Source organism: Abrus precatorius, unplaced genomic scaffold (assembly GCF_003935025.1).
Source record: "Abrus precatorius isolate BTA unplaced genomic scaffold, Abrus_2018 Scaffold4, whole genome shotgun sequence".
Lineage (NCBI taxonomy): Eukaryota > Viridiplantae > Streptophyta > Magnoliopsida > Fabales > Fabaceae > Abrus > Abrus precatorius.
Genome location: NW_020874384.1, coordinates 12,053,656 through 12,070,284, shown reverse-complemented (window position 1 = coordinate 12,070,284; position 16,629 = coordinate 12,053,656). Strand labels below are relative to the sequence as shown.

Genomic DNA, 16,629 nt, shown 5'->3' with positions numbered 1-16,629 from the left:
GTTATATAAATACTGTTTATGAAAAGAAATAATCATACTTTTATTTTTACTTTTGTTATATTATTGAAATTCAACTTTAAGTATTGTTTTGTTCTTTTTTTCATTCTTTACATGAAATATATAGGCGTGTGAACTTTTTTTTCCAAGTTGTTTGGTTTGCAACAAATATTTTATTTGTAATTTGAGATTTATATAATAATTATATACATCTCATCATACGCTTTGAGTGAGTTCTTATATTTAAGTCTAAATAAAAATTAAAGGGTTATATGTATTATTTTTTATGCATATTTTTTTTATTATTGTAAAAATTCTAACTAGAAATTAACATTTTTTAATGCCTTATATTTAATAGACTCTTTCCTTTTATAATAGACATTATAAATTCGATCTTAACCCTGTCAAAAAAATGTTATGTTATAACTGTTCTGCACATGTTTTTGTAACATTTTGCAATTTTACATTTTCTTTCAGTATAATAATATTCAAGAAAATATTATAAACATAATATTTTGATATCTTTAATTTACAAAATTTATTAAATTTAAAATATAAATATTATAATTTTAAAACTTACGTCAACAAATTATCTTATTAATTTATTTAAATTATATAATATATTAATTTGTTTTAACTATCTTTATATTAGTATATGTTGAAAAGAAAAAAATTATATTTTAAATTTTTAGTTTTTAAAATAAAAATTAATATATTAATAAGAGATAAAATATTATTATATTGATATAAGTCTAAAAAAATTTAAATTTGATTTAAGATTTTTATTTAATTTATATCTAATAATTAATAAAATAATAAATTATAACCTGATATAAGTTAAATAAAATATTTAAATTGAATGTAAAAATTTTAAATTTAAACCCATGTTAATAATATATTTATTATTATAAATAATATTTTTTTTTTATTCTAAAAACTCCTCTAAGCATTTAAGAGAATATAAATTTTAAAATAATCGGAGCGGACACGGACCTACACCCCGGTGAATTTTTAAAATTTTCTCACGTGTTTCAATTTGAAAAGCTTGTTCCCGCTGGAGATGAATTTATAACTAGAAAACCCAACGTCACACAGTAGGCAAATAGTTCTTCGATACTGCCGCGGCAATGGAAGACAGTACGTTGAGGCTAGCAGACCTTCTCCGCACCCCTCGACCTGTCACCGCCTCTTCGTCTCTTCCATTCAATTCCACACCCTCTCCGCCGCCACAACGCTCCGCGAACCACCGCGTCCTCACAACCCTCAACCGCCCCACCGTCATCGTCGGAACCCTAACCCTCCCCACCCCCTCCCGTCCCTCTTCTTGCTCCTGTTTCCGATTCTCCGACGCCTCCGCCACCGTCTGCTGCGACCTCCTCCGCTTTCGTGCCGCCGCTGTAGGCAAGGAAATCCGCGTCACCAGGTGGAATTTCATCCCGTTCAAGCACCACAGGCACAACGTCAGCCACGGCTTCTTAGAGATCATCGATTGGTGTTTTGATGATCCTAATGAAGGGTCAAACCCCGTGGATTCACTTCTGCTGATGCCAAATGATCGCAACCTTGCCATGGACGGATTGAGAAGCGTCCACGGAGTAGTGGAGTCGGTTGACCCACTTTCCGTGGTTCCATGCACAATGGCGGTTAGTGGCTCTAATATGAATTCCGGTCCTAAGGTGAACATGCCGGGGTTTTTGGTGCAATTGATGTGTTGTGAGTGTAGGTTATGTGGTACCAGGGAATTATTAATTAACAAGTTGAACGAGAATAGGAGCAGGCATTCTTTTACCAAATTGGAGATTGTGTATTTTTGTGGTGATGCCTCGTCATGGCACCCTGCAATCACTAAGCTGATTGGTAACCGCATCGTGGTTTCCGGTCTGAAGAAAAAGATAGTTTATGTGACGAAGGAGGAGTCTCGTGTGATGTATGTGACTGTGGATATGTCGGTTCTGCATGTTGGTTCGTGTTCAGAGAAATGTGTGCAAAGCTTGAATGGTGAATGCAAGGGGAATGGTGAATGCGGTACTTACACTGGTGTAATTAAGGGTGTTTACATGCAAGGAATGGCGTTGGAGTTGGATCATGATGTGTGGCTTCTTTTGACTGATCAATTACAATCTGTGATACATGGTTTGAGAGTTGGATCCATTGTAAGTGAAGTGAATTCACTGCTTCATTGACCAGAGAAATTTTTTGGACTGTAAATATAGCAGTGTGTTGTAGAACGAATTTTCCTTTATGATTGTATAATATATATACTCTGATAATAGCTATCCTCTTAGACTTCTATGTTTTACACCTAAAGCAATGACCTGACCATTGTGTAGATATCTGTGAGAAATGTGCATTTTGTGGATCCAAAGTTTTCTTGGACAAAAGTTATTATTCTCGGGGCCTGTGTCAAGACTAGTGTTACTGTGCAATCCTTCTCCCCGCTTGAAACTGTGTATGTATTGCTTCCATAATTGTGCTTGCTTCTGTTCAATTGTGTCACATGAATGCTCAATGTAACGTATGACAGTCGTGAGACCTTATGTGTGGCCATTGAAAAGTAACTTATTTTGTTCTATACATGTTATTGCCCTTTCCTTTTATATTTGGAAGATTGGACAAAGACCAACAATTGCATCTAACTGGACCCATGCCTTGGTCATGTTCTGATTTGTTGTATGTTTTGCATGATGTAATGTTAATACTAATTGTTCTTGAATACTAATAGCATGTTTGGATATGCTTTTTTTCAAGGGTAATGATTGCTTATTCTTCTAAAGTTCTCTCAAGAAGGTGACAAAAGAATGCAATTATTTCCTCAAAATAAGCCAAACCAAACATGAAGTAATTGTTCCTTGAATGTTTCTGAGTTATTTGATGTCTAGCTGCCTATACATGTCCTTTGCAGATAAAGTGATAATTCAATTTAGTATTGCAGGTGTAATGTAGTTTTGCAATCTACGGGTAAGCTAGGAAAGTTCATTCAGTCATTACCATTTTCTGCAAGACTCTGGTATTAAATAAATTTTTTTCCTTTTGTTGCAAATAATTTGGAATTTCTAGTTCTAAAATTTGCTGGAATATGTATTATTTCTTTTTATTATTTTTGAATGGCAGGGTATTACTCCTTGTCTCAAGCTTGCGTAAAAAGTTTGCTGGTATCTTATCTGATAAGGAGATTTTGGGATCAAAACATGTAATCTACTTCCTTTGGGGTCAAGTAGTTATTAGTTTTTCTGAAGCTTATTGTTCTGTTCCAATTCTAATGAGCTATTGTTGCAAGGTTTTTCCAGAAAGAAGGACTAGCTCAGATGTACGCTAGTTTGCTGTTTCCTCCATCAGTGTTGCAAACTCAGGTAACAAATTGACGCCTGGGAAAACTTCTTTGAAGTCAATTTTTTGCTGCATTAGTTTTGTTGTAATGTTTTCCTTTGGTAGCATGATGTTTTCATAGGGCTGCGTTCGCACGACTTGAATGGATGCGGTAGAGAACTGCATTGTGGTTTTCTGAAATTGGTATTTTATTTGAATTTAAAAATTTATATTAAATTTCTTCTGGTACTTTATAAAGTTTGGATACAATATGTAGTCATTGTTTCACCCAAAAGAAAGAATAGTCATGTTTTTCTAGAACGAATTTGTTATTAACCACTGAAGGATATTAACTATTGTGTCTTTGTATTATTACAGGTAATACCAATGTCTATCTTCTTTTGTCACTGTATATACACCTTGCTAGGAACACTAAAGTTGGAAAATCACAGTCAAGTATTGCCTGTTGGCAACTATTTCAGTATTTTATCACACAAAGCCAGGAATAATGGTAGATCAGTTAGGAGGATCCTTCGAAGTGAAGATTTAGGTGTTGTTTTGCTCGGACATCTTAAGGTTGTTAATTCAATTTATCTTTTATTTCAACACATGGAAATAAACTGCATCAATGGTTATATTAGTTCTGTCTTATTTGTACATTACTTTCTTTGATGTTTTAAAAAAGGGATCAGACAATTTTTTTTTACATGAATTTTTTATATTATTGGCACATCTACTGATATTTAGGTTGTTGTAATTTTGCTTTGACTATTCAGATTGATCCATTCACTAGAAGACTGCAGCTGGTTGATGCAACTGGTGGCATTGATGTTTTTATACCAGACCTTCCCTTAACATGGAATCCCAACGAAATGTACGAGGTCTGTTTCTCTCTGCATTTCACATTTTATTTTATCTTATGAACAACTAAATATAGTTTAGGTTCTCTAAACATGTAATGCCTTCATTTTGGAATTATGTGGTTTACACTCAAAATCATGGCTCTTGTATGAATGCTTTGTCATTCTGGAATTATGTGGCTTACACTCTTAAAATCATGGCTCTTCTTGTACAAGTGCTTTGTGTGGTTGATGGTGAAAGAAGACTAGCGATGAGATACATTTATGAAGCAATGGATAAAACTAAAGAAGCTATTATTAAGTATTTCAAAAATAATGAATTAAATACAAAGACATGTTTGCAACCATTGATTATAGATGAATTTGCCAACTTCATCATCCCTTGGATACATTTAAACTCAAAGTTCTTTTATGACAACCCTTAACTAGAGTTTGATTTGAAGGTTACAAATGAGTTATATGATTGTATCAAGAGGTAAGTGCCATGTGAGAATGTGTAACAAAGCATATTACTTGAACTACTAATTTATAAGAGTGGTTTTGGGCTCTTTTGGTCTGACTTTGTAAAATCATAAAGAAAAACATTTCTCTTGATAATTCATCAAAGACTTCAACATTCTAATTTCAAGTTAATTTATAGCTAAGACCCTTAAAGTTGTAATTTATCTTTGATTTATAGCTCAATGGTAAAGAATGTATGACCATTCTACCATACCTTTATGACAGTTTTTTGGCTTTCTATCATGACCTGCCATTTGCCATTGATAACATTGGCAAGCACGGAGACAGGGTCAAGGATTGTACAATTGTGGATATATCTTTAGCACGTGATTTTGACTATCATAGTGGAACATATATATTATTTAGGGAAAATTCTATTTGTTTTATTCTGTTTCTATTCTTACTTTATTTTCTTGTTTCCTCACTTTATTTCCTTTGTTAGTGATTTTAAATTCTGTATATATTATTGATCTTGTTGAGGTAATTTTCCTAAAGCATTTAGCAATTCTTTGTCTCTTCATCAAGACAGCTTAAGCAAGTTTTTAATCCCTAAAACTTGTGATTTTGGTCCTTGTAAAATTTTATTTGTTTGTAGTCCCTAAATATTATAAAAATCACAATATTTTTGTTACATGTAGGTACTAAAAACGAATAAAAACCTTGATATTTTCAACGGATAAAAATATATTTAAACCTATAAATTTCTAATTTGATAACATAGTATTAGGCTGTCCATAGATTGTTTCAACTTCACTATAATTTTGGATTTACAGGTGATGGACTATGATGTTTTTGTGGATAGCATAGGCGAACTTGATAATCAGTCCAAATTGCTTGGTAGCGAGTCATTATCATGCAGAACGATCTTTAATTGCTCCCAAGTAGAAAGAGAGTTACGCACATCAATTTTTGTTTTCTTCCTTTGGAAGAATGCTAAACGCAGAAAATTTCCCCTTTACTCTTGTATCCATAGTGAGAATGAAACAGAGACACTAGAACCGGGATCCTACCATTTGCTTAGGGTATCTCACAAATTTCCTCTGCAAGAAAAGGTATGTTTTAACTCTATTTAATCTGAAATTATGGTCACTAATTACATTATGAGCTGCAATGAAATATTAATTAGAACTGTTGCAAGTTAAAAAAGTGGTGAAGAGTTACATATAAAATGATTATAAGATCAGGTAGAAGGATTAGTATCAGCTTAAACTAATGTGTGTGTGATTGATAGGATTAACCCTTTCACATCTTATATTTCTGGGAGATTTTAGCTTCTATGTAACTTAGTGTTATTGTTTGTGAATGGCAAGGCTATTATTGTTTGGTTAGTATTTTGGGTTCACTGTATATAGTTGATAGATTAATCAACTTCTCTTGGTTATGATAATTTCAAAATCCATATTACAAGATTAAATGCCTGCTGCCAGTCAGTCAAAATTCTTTAAATTCTTGTTAAGTATGCGATCTGTTTAAGAAACCTAAAGATTTTTAAGTTATATTTGCATTTTCAGGAGACAGATGAAGCTTTTTCTTATATTGTAGTTTTCTTGGTCTAGTAAGTAGTAAATGTCATGTGTCTAGGGAGATGGAATCCTAAATTTATTACATTATTAGTTAGTTAATAACAGTTATTATTAGACTGTTATTCTGTTAGGTATTGTTGTTTCTGTTTAATGTATGTATACTTGTAATTGTAATCCTTTGTGTGAATTAAGTAAAAAAAGAATGTACTTAACTCAGTTCAACTTGACCTCCTATCTGTTAGGGAATGCCTGGATATGATTTTTTATGTCTAGCATGACCCAACAAGTGATATCTTTGGGCTTGACTTGAAGCATCAAGGCTAAAACCTTATGCTGAAATTATAATTTAACACATAGTAGGACTAGGAACTCCAAGGCTTGAATCCTACCTTGGTTGAAGAAGTTTCAATATCATGCCCATTGCCAAGGAGTAATTGTCCTAGGTTAAACTAGTAGGTATTCCTAGGAATGGTTTTTTATGTCTAACAATATCCACACATATTAAGCCCTTTATCTACCTCTTAAGTGAATAATGATTTCTAAAACATGTAAGCTAGATACAATGTCCACAAATACAGAAAAGCATAACAACTTAACTAGTGTGCAAAGCTATTGAGAAGGAACAGAAACAAGTGACATACAATGTCCTTGGGGTCATGAACAAATCAAATGGCCTTAAAACCTTGAGGATGAGGAGACTAGTGATGATACAAGAACAATGAGAGACTTGATTTTGAAGAACCAGTGATGACATTTTTTGTTAATGAGGTCAAAAGCAGTAAGAATAATATCACCCAAGAAGCGAACATGACTATGATACAAAAGAATATGAACAGTTTCAATTAGACGTGTATCTTTACATTTAACAACCCCATTTTGTTGTGGAATATAAATACAAGAGGTTTAATGAAGGATGCCATTAGAAGTCATAAAACTTTGAAAGTGATGAGATAGATATTCACAAACATTGTCTTTTCGTAAATTACAATTCAAAACACTAAATTGAGTTTTAATTTTAAAAAAGAAAGAATTGAGAATAGAAAATAATTTAGAACGAGCTTTCATTAAGAATAACCAAGTACCTTTAAAATAATAATGAATAAAAGTAACAAAATATCTTGATCATAAAGTGGATACAATACTTCTTGTACCCCAAACCATAACAAAATATCTTGATCATAAAGTGGATACAATACGTCTTGTACCCCAAACCATGGTAGTTAAATCGATATTCCAATCTTGAATCAAGAGACCTATTTTCTAAATTGTGAATCGAATTGTATCATGAATAGTAAGATTCATGATTAATTGCTAAAAATATAATAAAAAATGTTCTAACATAAAGAAAAATTAAATTCATCCATATATTGACATTTTATAGTTAAATACTTAATTGTATAACTAATAAATAAAACATAGTACAAAGATTTAAGTCAAACATAAGCCACAATGACACAAAAAAAGGATTGTAACTGCAGAAATCAGTGATATATACCTTCAAAAAATAATAGCAACCATAATGCAGAAAATTGTGAAAAACCAAAATACTGCAATGTCATGTAGCATATAGCGTTGCGGGCAAATAGTGAAAGTCACATAATGGTTGAAATATAAAAAATTAAGCAGTAAAACAGTATATAAATAAATAAGCTACATAAAGACTAAAAGTAAGTATATAAAAAAAGTGACATAAGATTAATTCAAGTCAAAAGTTTAATTGTTCAAACTTCAAACAAAGTACCAAAAATATCAAGTGTCAAAGAAAGTTCAAAACAAAGTACTGAAAACACTAAACAACGACAAAATAAATCCATTTATTCAATCATTTTCATCCCCTTCTTCCCCTATATAATCATCATTCTCATTGTCAAATAGTGAGGCATATCCTTCAACTTCTTCTAAATCTTTAAAATCATTGTCTTGACTGTCTTCTAATTCTTTTTCTATTTCTTCCAAGATTGCAATATCTTCAACCATATGCTCTTTTCCATTTTTGGATGACGATGCACTTGCCAAACCTTTCTTTGTCTTAGATGCAACACCAACAACATTAGAGGGTTCCTTTCTTTTATGAAATCTTTGCCTAATATATGTTATAGGTTCTCCAACTCTTGAAGCTCCGTAAACATCTTCCAAATAAGGGCATTATCATTGTCATCCTCAAAGACTCTCTCATTCCCAACATCATTTTCATCACCATCCATCTTTTCAACTAACCATTCATTACACTCATCGATATCATTGAGTGAGATTGGGTCAATCTCATCCATTAAATTATATCTTCGAAGCAATGCTTGATTATATTTGACATACACTAAGTTGTATAGTCTTTTATGCCTAAGCTTGTTCCTTTTCTTAGAATGAATCTGCAACAATAAGTTAAATAAAAATTAACGAAATTTTCTAAGTGACTAAGTATAGAAACTATTATCTACTAAGAAAATTAATTAATAAATTACTTGCTCAAACACTCCAATTGCGTTCGCATCCTGATGCACTAGATGTTAAGTTCAAGATCTTTATAGCCAATTGTTATAAATTTGGAGTTGATAGTCCATACATTCTCCATCATTGTGCTATGAATCCAAATAAATATTTTGCAATAATGCACATAACAAGGGTTACAATTTAGAAGAATTGAGAAAACTTCATAACGTTTCTCACTTGGTGCAATTGTGTTTCTTTGTGAAGTAGCAAATTTATTTTCAAACATACCACCAGCAGTTTTATAAACTCGTAGCTCCTTCTAAATCTTTTGTTAACCTCTCAATGCATGCATACAGCCCATTTGTTACCTCAAAATCAAATTCAATTGAGGGATTATTGTAGAAGAATTTTGGATTTAAGAAGTAACCAGCCACATGTAATGGACAATGAAGTTGACAACTCCACCTCTTATCAATAATTTCAAAAACCTCCATATATTTGCTTTCAATATTCTCAAAAGATCTCATAATAGTTTTTTTAGCCATTTTCATTGCCTCATAAATACAACCCATGGCTGGTTTTTTCTCACTATCAACAAGGCGAAACTCATGCACAAGAGGAGCCATAACCTTAAGTGTGTATACTACATTATTCCAAAAAGTAGGCATGAGTACAATTTTTGTTGCTTCCCTTCTTTTGGCCTCCTTGGACAATTTGTTATTTGTCCAATCATCCAATACAAACATTTTTCTAAGATTTGCTTTCTCTTTATGAATCCTTTCTAATGTGAGGAAGGATGTAGCAAATCTAGTAACTGGCCGGGGGGGGGGGGGCACAATGACCAGAAAAGTAAAAATCCAAAAACTAGATGAGAAAAATAATGTTTGGAAATAAAGTAGCAGTGGGCTCACTTGGTAATCATGGATTAAGGCTATTTCTTGTTAGGCTGATACAAAATTGAGAAAATAGATGAACGAGAGACATATAATGAATCCGTGTGTCTAAATTGCATAATCTAACATATATCTATAATGAGAATAATTAATACACTGTATTAATATTCAATTGCTTAATTACTGTAATTACAAAGATATTAACTTTCCTATTTATAACATTACCACAGTTACATATTTCCAACAATTGCATATCCATGCAAAAATCTGATGTGATGTGATGTCATAAAGGACAAAAGGTGCTTTTCTTTTTATTTAACTTTTTCTTGTATAGTTTTACCCATTCTAAAATGTTCCATTGTTGTACAGTATTAGCATTGTTTTTCATCAATCTTGCACTGCTAATACCCCTACCTGTATCAATTCTTGCAGTATTCTAATAAAATGGTATCCAGCAAGTCAAGTACTTTTGTTGAAGCCATAATTTTGCCTTGCATTTTATTGCTTGCTGGCAAGAGTAGAATAGCTCATCCATGCTATGCTTGTCATGACAAAACAAATGAACCTTCTAAACATTGTGTTAGTGGTAATAATGAGGATAAAGTTTCCATGAAGAGGCAGAAAATTATGGAATCAGTATGTTCATCAAAGGATGAGTTTCGCACAATCTATGGGTTGAGTGCTTGTTCTAATTGCTTATGGAAATCAGAAGAAAACACAAAATGTGTCAATTTGAGGTCTTCTCATGATATATTTTGTCTGGTTACTTTTAGAAGCCTTCAAAATGAGAATGTGATTTGCCCAGGTATCTTGTGCTCCACATCACCTATGAAAGATACGAGTTTCAATTGTAAACCTACTTCAAGGAAAATTTTGCTCGAGTTCTCATCAGATAGATTTTTAAAGTACCAGGTATCTTATTTACTCTGGCTTTCTTTCTGAGGGTAGTAGGTATTAACTAGTTTTATATATTGGGCACCTGAGTATTGATTTACTTTCTACTGCATTTCAGTTGTTGCAGATTGGTGGCTATTACATCATAGATCATAATAGAAAAGACTGCTTTAGCTGTGCAAAAGATGGCTTTGGTAGCAGTGGCACTACTAAATTTCTTGTTGATTCTGGAAAACATATCTGGAGCCTTTCATTTATTTATGATGAGAATCTTAATGATTACAAATCAGTATATACAACTGCAGAAGATTCTTTATCTCTTACCATTGATGAGGATTTGCCTAAAGATCAAAGTGAACAGTTTCTGCTGAGGTCCGATAATGAACCTTCAGGTGTCTCTTCAGATGTCTGTCTTTACCTCCCTGTCAATGTTGCAGGTGTCTTGGAGGATAATATTATGGAATCGGGAGATTGTCAAAGACAACAATTTGCAATATCAGAATACATTGCTAACATTTCCTTGAGTACTGGGCCTGTAGTCTCTAGGCACAATTTTTGTTTTGGGCCTCATAGATCAAATTGTTTGTTTCCTGAGGGAAAATTGATCTCTCTTGAGGGAAACGTGGTTGACATTCATGACATTGGCTCTAGCTTCTGCTATTCAAGCTCAAGTGGTGCAAACCTTGATGCCCTTGAGTTGAAAAGCATTGCTAGGACTGGAGGCAGTTTCTGCATTCACGTTTTGGTGCATCATCACATTGTAACTGCAATTCCATCTCGCCATATTTTTGTATTTTTGTTTTGCTTATTTTTTCAACTTAGTCTTGTTAATTTATTTCTTATTAGGTGAATATTTTTGGTTCTGTAAATAAGCATTCTTTCCCCACTGGTTTTGGACCTGGTGTAACTGCCACATTTCATCGAATTCTTGATGCAAGGTATGAAATAGGTTCCTCCATGAGATAATCGGGTTCCATTTCTCGTTTTGCTGCACTGTTTAAGAAAGCAAAATTGGCAGTTGTGAACTTTTTTGTATGAAAAATTTCATTGATGAGGATGTTTTGTGTACTTCTACTTACCAATCTGTTCTGTCTATTCAGTTTTACTCTTCCATGTTCCCATATGCACTTGTCTGAAGGACTTATCCTTTCATTAATTATATGAAATTTGTTTTCATTTTTGCTGCAAAATTGATTGCTTATCTTTATCTTTTTTTCTGCAGGGTCCAAAATAAATTTATGTTGCTGCCTGTGTCATTTATTGTAATAAAATCCATAGACGTATGTGATAACCAATGCAGTGACAACTCCACCAATTTAAAGGCTACTAAAGATGCTTACAGTGCATCTCAAGATTCTTTCTCTTGTCTGATTTCCCAATTGCCTCAGAACTTGAGTCACAAGCAAATACTGCTTCGATGCAGGGTAAATTGTTTATATATTTATCTATGAAATGTTTGTGCTCTCAAAGAACATTATTTTCACTGTTGTTTTTTATGATCAGGTTGTTGCAGTCTTTGTTTTAGTTATAGAGAGGAAGACTACAAATTTTATTGCAGAAACCAAAATTAATGCTGAGAGGACTCTTTTGGACATACCGCTTGCTTGTTTTTTGTTGGGTAAGTTATGTGTTAAAAGATAAGTTCAGTTGAAGTTTTGTGGAAGAAAAGTCAGCTAAGAACAACTTAATTATATGTTCATGTACAACAGGTCAAATGTGGTTTAACCTCATGACGTTTTTATTTTACCCAGTATTCTATAGGCATCCTATTTTCAACTTTTTTCTAAATTCCTCATAAATTCTGTCCATTTTTTGGCTTGGTTTGGTTTCTATTTTCTATATTCTTATATGAAGTTTGTGTTGCTCTTTCATTTCTAACATATATAGCCATGTTTATTCACTTGGCAGCATGCGAAAGCATAGTATTTTGTAGATGATTCTTACTATAAGTGTGCTTAAATTTTGCAGGGTAGTAAATTTTATAGGAAAGTGAAAATTTATTTAAACAATAGAATTGCACAATATTGTAACCAAGGTTGCCGAAGATGGTGAATGGGAGCACTTAGGGTTCAAGAGTACTGAGTTTGGATTATACAACTACATGCAGAAATTGACAATGTAAAGGGGGAGTAAAATCTCAAAAATTGCCCCCTTTAAAAGGCTTCTAATGTTAAGAAAACAAGTGTAAATTTGACATTTCTGTCATACATCAAATAGCAGCTGGTACAGCTGTAATTTTTTGCAATTTTGGCCATGATTCGCATTGCTCCAGCCACTACACTGAACCGTGATGCTATGCACTTAGAATAGTGGCAGGGAGCCGCTCTACTCTGCTATGCCGTGATAGTGGCTGCTATGACTACTATGATGGTAACAAACAATTTTAACAAGGGTGTTGAGATTGTGTAAATATTTTCTTTTTTAGAAAGTTAGGATAGTGTGTTAAGTACAACAGTTTGACATCTAACAAAAAACTAACAAACTGTACAACAGACTCTTAACTAACTAACCAAAACTTAAAGCTCAAAATTAACAGATATCAGAAATCAGACTCCCAATGTGGCCAACAACTCAACACCCAAAATTAAGTTGAGCTCTTTCATATCAAACCCAAAAGAATTGATGCATATTTGCAAGTCTTCCAACTCAAATACTACTCCGCTACACCTCCCTTGCCCCCATTTTCAGTTCCCATCTCCTAATCTGACTCCCACCTCTGTGGTGTTGCCATGCTCTAACTCCAAGGACTTCACAATCTTCACTGAAACGAAATTATGAGAAGCTCTGCTGTCAACCAAAATTACCAACGGAACATGCTTAATTTTCCCTTTTATTTTCATGGTTGTGGGCTGAAACCCAACTCCACGACCCACTGCATAACTTTTACGAGCAGAACACTACAACTTTCCTGCAGGATGCTCCTCCATCTCCAAGGCTAATACCTTCTTTGCCTCCTCCCTAATTGTTCATCATCCACAATGATTAACTTAAATTATCGTTCAGGGCAGGGCATTGATGCATAGGGTGGAAGTTTTGGCCACGTTTAATACACAAACCTTTTTGCTTCCTCTCTACTAGTTCACCATATGATAAGTGATGCACTCCCGAGTCTTTCCAGCCCCAACATTGCCCAAACTTTTGTAAAAATTTTCAAAGATTTTTCCTACTTCTAACTTTTCCATCGTGAGAAAAACCGAAGTAACCTTTTTCTGAATCTATGAAAGTTACAAACCACCTTGTGCATAACTTGTTAACCCAGGTTGTCCAGCTGATCCTTCCTAGTATTTCTCTTAATTTAATTAATTTTGTTATCTGTTTTGGCAAGAGAATTTCCCTAATTGATTGTCTCTGCCTATTTAGTCTCTATAATTCTCTGATTTAATAATGAAGAATGAAATCATTCTCTTGTTCTAAACAGGAGAGGGTTAGGATGTGTGCTTTTGTTCAATCACTTGTAGGTAATACTTGACCTAGGACAATCTATTTGACATCTAAAAGTTAGCTTCTTTAATGTGACCCTTGATGTGCAGACTCACCATCTATTTTTCTCACATCTCATGCTTTTTATCTCTACTTTATGCCAGCTTCTCTGTGAATACTTTATTTTTATAATGATATTTTTCCTGGCATTTCATGATTCTTGTAGAAGATGGTTCATCATCATGCTGTTGCTGGGCTAATGCTGAAAGGGCAGCAACCTTGTTGAGACTACGTGAAGAACTCTCCACATCTTATCATCTAGCGAAAATTTTGAAAAATCACAAAAGAATTACCATGAAAAACCATGGATTATGTATTGATTCTCCTTACCAGGATCTTGTTTCTGTTACTTCTGGTGATGCTCTGTCCAGTTCCGATCAAAACATGCTCAAGTTCATAATATTCAATGCATGTGTTGGTAGAATATGGGTGAGTTAACCTATATGGATCTGATACAATTGGCAATAATTAGTTTATCATTAAGATTTTGGTGTAGAGAAATAGTCACTTGTGCTTGGTATATTGTGTCAATTTTATCAAAACTAACTTCATTCTTCACAGGCAAAATAAACAAACAAAAAAAAATGTTAATAAGGAAGCAATATTCAGTTCAGTAGTGTTTTAGTATGACATTTCTATGATATGTTGCCCACTGCATGTTACTCTCATTTGTTGGTTCAATAATTGTACCTGCATCATACATTTTCCATCTTCCATCATCTCATTTCATTTGTTGTGGCTTTTAAATATTTGGCTAATTTAAGTTTTTAACTTGATGTGAGCAGACTGTAGTTGCTAATGGGATGGATGCAGCGGAAATGAGACAGTTGGAGAAAGAATACCCTACAGAAATGGTGAATGTGCAAACCATGCAGAATATATGGGCTAAAGATGTCTCTTACACACGCACTCTAGCTGAGGCAAGGAATATGATTAAGGAACTTAAAAGTTAGTGCTTATGGTCAAATTATTAGGCGCTAAATAGGATTACATGCATTTTGTAAATAAATATAAACTAATTTCTATATAAAATTTAGGTAGTAGTATACTGTAATAAACGCCAGTATTGTATATAATGTTGTTTTAATTATATTATATCTAACAATCTGTGATGCAAATGTAACTAAGTTATAAATAGAATTTATACAATGAGATTTCATATTACCGACAATTCTAGCTAGGCAGTACTAGTAACTGAGTCATTTTATATTATGACTAGTCGTATGGTGTGTAAATCTGCATTAATCGTCATTCATTGAATCACTAATTCATATGTACAAGTGCATTTAGTGTTTGTTAAATACATTCTATAAGAACTTGTTAACAAAACGTAACTTGAAAAGAGGACCAATGTTTGAATATTCTAATGATGTAAAAGCATAGGATATTTACAATATCTAGATTAAATCTAACCTCTTCTAATTAGGGAATCAAACAATAAAATCTATCCTAATCACAAGAAATGAGAAAAGTAAATTTGTAAAAGGATAATAAGAGGCAAATCATGTACTAATTACAAAAATTATGCCATATAATACTCTCAAAAGTTGGCGAATGAACATTTATCCTTCTCAATTTACTTGTAGATGAAAACGCTTTGTGAGAAGTCCCTTTGTCAACATGTATTTGTGAATTGAAGCCTTGAAGGGACGTATGTTGTAGCTATAAGACTGCTATTCAACTACAAGAGTCGGCTTATCTCTGTGCTTCCAATTAAGTTGCGTGCAATGTAATGTTAATGCTAGGCTTACTGTTATTCGTACTACCACTTTATTATTATTTTCAAAATTTAATTTTCAGATGTAATTTTATAGTTTTCAAAAATTAAACTTCAAAAATCATTTATAAATCACTTATTGAAAATAAATATATACTTTCTAAAAATTAAATTCACAAAGTTATTTGTAAATGACTTTTAGTTTAATTTTCAGGATGTATTAAATATACATTTGAAACTTAAATAATAATAAAAAAGAATGTGCTAATAGCAAAAACAGTTAGTGCAAATAGCAATTTCACTATGGCTTTGTTCTACAGGTACTTAGGAGTTTTTGTCACCCAACTTGCTTATCTCCTTTAGAACACTACAAGACAAACTGTAATTTTCAAATGGATTACAAATAAATTTCATAGAGTTGAGACTTGCCCAAAATAATAATAAGATAAGCTAGAATCATACATGGAAAAGTTCATTCTTGAAGAAAATAAAATGAAGTTAGGGATGACAATGGGTAGGGTATGGGTAGGGTATTACAGTACCCATCCCCATACCCGCGTTTTAAAAAAATACCCGTACCTGACCCCATACCCGCGTGGGTATGAACATTAATCCCCGTACCCGTACCCTCTGGGTACCCACATACCCGTCTTGTACCCATTACCCGCGCTTATTTGAGAAAAAAAAATTTATAAAGAAAAATATGTTTATATAATTTCACATAAGTAGCATAATAATACAAAAATTCAACATGTAATTATCGAACAAGGTACAAATATAGATAAAAAATAAATATTCAAAGATCATAAATGTTAAATGTATCTTAATATAATAATTTTCTAAACTAAAATTCTTAGAAACAATAAGCAAAACTAAACACACAAGTTATTTGTCAGTGATAATCCTATCTTGTGTGAGATTTGATTGATTGGTAATGTCAGAACGACAATGAAATAAATCTGTATAATGGTTGTCCCCTTCGTGTGAGATTACTTAGTAACCTCTTGTGACGGCATTAACAACTAACTCTA

General features: G+C 32.9%; 2 protein-coding genes across 2 annotated transcripts; both read left to right on the top strand.

Annotated features, from left to right (window-relative positions):
• Positions 1 to 1,124: 1,124 nt before the first annotated feature.
• LOC113866126 (CST complex subunit CTC1-like) lies at positions 1,125 to 8,261 on the top strand. Its single transcript, XM_027501015.1, has 10 exons — positions 1,125 to 2,150; positions 2,328 to 2,446; positions 2,930 to 3,004; positions 3,109 to 3,187; positions 3,285 to 3,347; positions 3,430 to 3,507; positions 3,682 to 3,879; positions 4,080 to 4,184; positions 5,438 to 5,716; positions 8,145 to 8,261. Exons 1-10 carry the CDS (start codon positions 1,125 to 1,127, stop codon positions 8,259 to 8,261), a joined length of 2,139 nt encoding a protein of 712 aa, XP_027356816.1.
• A 1,618-nt stretch (positions 8,262 to 9,879) lies between these two features.
• On the top strand, positions 9,880 to 15,039 carry LOC113865949 (CST complex subunit CTC1-like). The gene is made up of 6 exons (XM_027500777.1): positions 9,880 to 10,419; positions 10,520 to 11,339; positions 11,624 to 11,825; positions 11,905 to 12,019; positions 14,048 to 14,310; positions 14,667 to 15,039. Exons 3-6 carry the CDS (start codon positions 11,640 to 11,642, stop codon positions 14,832 to 14,834), a joined length of 732 nt encoding a protein of 243 aa, XP_027356578.1. The 5' UTR covers positions 9,880 to 10,419; positions 10,520 to 11,339; positions 11,624 to 11,639; the 3' UTR covers positions 14,835 to 15,039.
• Positions 15,040 to 16,629: the final 1,590 nt, after the last annotated feature.